We start from the raw sequence: 1583 nt of genomic DNA, 5'->3' as shown, positions 1-1583 counted from the left end.
TATTTCGAACGTTCATTTTTCGGTTCTAATCAATGGTGCTCCTTCAAGAGAGAGTGTTATGAAAAGAGGGTTACGACAAGGAGACCCAATATCCTCCTTTTTGTTTATTATCGTTACCGAGGTCCTAAGCAAGTTACTTTCAAGTTAATAGGTTTCGAAATTCGTCCTTTTTTAAGAATTAATCATTCCCAATATGCGGGCGATACTATGATTTTCGCCTACCCATCTTTGAGAGAAATTCTTCACATCAAACGTGTTCTTGCTCATTTTTCTCAACACTCAGGTTTAACCATTAATCCCTCTAAGTCGTTGTTATACGGCTTAAATTGTTCACAAGCCCAATTGGAATTTTTTTCGGGTATTTTGGGTTGCCCAATTGGTCATTTCCTGTTTTCATATTTGGGTATTCCGATTGGTATCAAACGAAGACATAGCTCATTTTGGGACCCGGTTATTGGTAAGTTTAAAAAGAAGTTAGCGGGATGGAAAGGGCGGTGTCTTTCGTTCGGCGGTAGACTTGTGTTGGTTAACGCTGTTCTCTCAAGTCTTCCCCTTCACTACATGGCCTTTTACAAAACTCCTATAAAGGTTCTCAAAAAATTAGAAAGTTTAAGGAGGAACTTTTTATGGGGTGGCGATTGTTGTAAAAAAAGTTGTGCCTTGTCAAATGGGCGACCGTTTGTAAACCAAAAGAATTGGGAGGTCTCGGTGTTACTCCTCTTCGGATAAAGAACTTAGCTATGCTCGCAAAGTGGTGGGCTAGGTTAAATGACAATAAATCTGTTCTTTGGAAATCAATTGTTCTTAATTCGTTTGGTCCTTCCTTTAGAGGCAAGTTAATGTATGAAACGGCTAGCTTGAATTTTCGTAACTTGTCGCCTTTATGGAAAGATATTGTTTCCTTAAAGGATGACGAGAGCTTAACGTCGGTTTTGGGCAATGGTCGTTGGAAGTGGTCTGTGAGTAACGGGTCTAAAATTTCATTTTGGCATGATTACTGGGTGTCCTCATCTCCCCTTTGTTATGTTTATCCCTCACTGTTTCGATTTAGCCATGCAAAAGATGCTAGTGTTCAAGAAGTTTTTAATTCCACTAACAGTAGCCAAAAGTGGAATTTGTTTTTAGATTTTCCTCTTCAAGCTTTCGACGCGCCCGAGTTCGATCTTATTATGGACGAATTGGATAATATCACATTATTAGAAGATAAAGACGACTCAATGCTTTGGGTACCTGCTTTGGACGGGTCATATTCGGTTTCCGAAGGTGTTCGTTTACTCGTTAATGAGAGTATTGTTTCAATTCCGGATTGGGCAAAATTGATATGGTACAATCCTATTCCGTCTAAAATTCTTATTTTTCATTGGCTCGCCATTCAAAGGAGTATACCGGTTAAGGGTATTCTTTCTCAAAGAGGTATTCTTCATGTTAGTCAAAGTGTGGATTGCTTTTGGTGTTTTAATTCGGTCGAAACGATCGATCACTTACTTTTACATTGTTCTTGGGTCAATTTGATTTGGGCGGACATTTTTCGTTGGTGGAATATTACATGGGTTATGCCATCTTCCCTAGCTCCCTTTACACAC

General features: G+C 39.2%; 1 protein-coding gene across 1 annotated transcript; it reads left to right on the top strand.

Annotated features, from left to right (window-relative positions):
- Positions 1-207: 207 nt before the first annotated feature.
- On the top strand, positions 208-729 carry LOC139875659 (uncharacterized). The gene has a single exon (XM_071862975.1). It carries the CDS (start codon positions 208-210, stop codon positions 727-729), a length of 522 nt encoding a protein of 173 aa, XP_071719076.1.
- The last annotated feature ends 854 nt before the right edge of the window (positions 730-1583 follow it).

Source organism: Rutidosis leptorrhynchoides, chromosome 11, assembly GCF_046630445.1.
Source record: "Rutidosis leptorrhynchoides isolate AG116_Rl617_1_P2 chromosome 11, CSIRO_AGI_Rlap_v1, whole genome shotgun sequence".
Classification (NCBI taxonomy): domain Eukaryota; kingdom Viridiplantae; phylum Streptophyta; class Magnoliopsida; order Asterales; family Asteraceae; genus Rutidosis; species Rutidosis leptorrhynchoides.
Note: the sequence above shows the minus strand (reverse complement) of the source record. Positions and strands in the feature narration are given on the sequence as shown.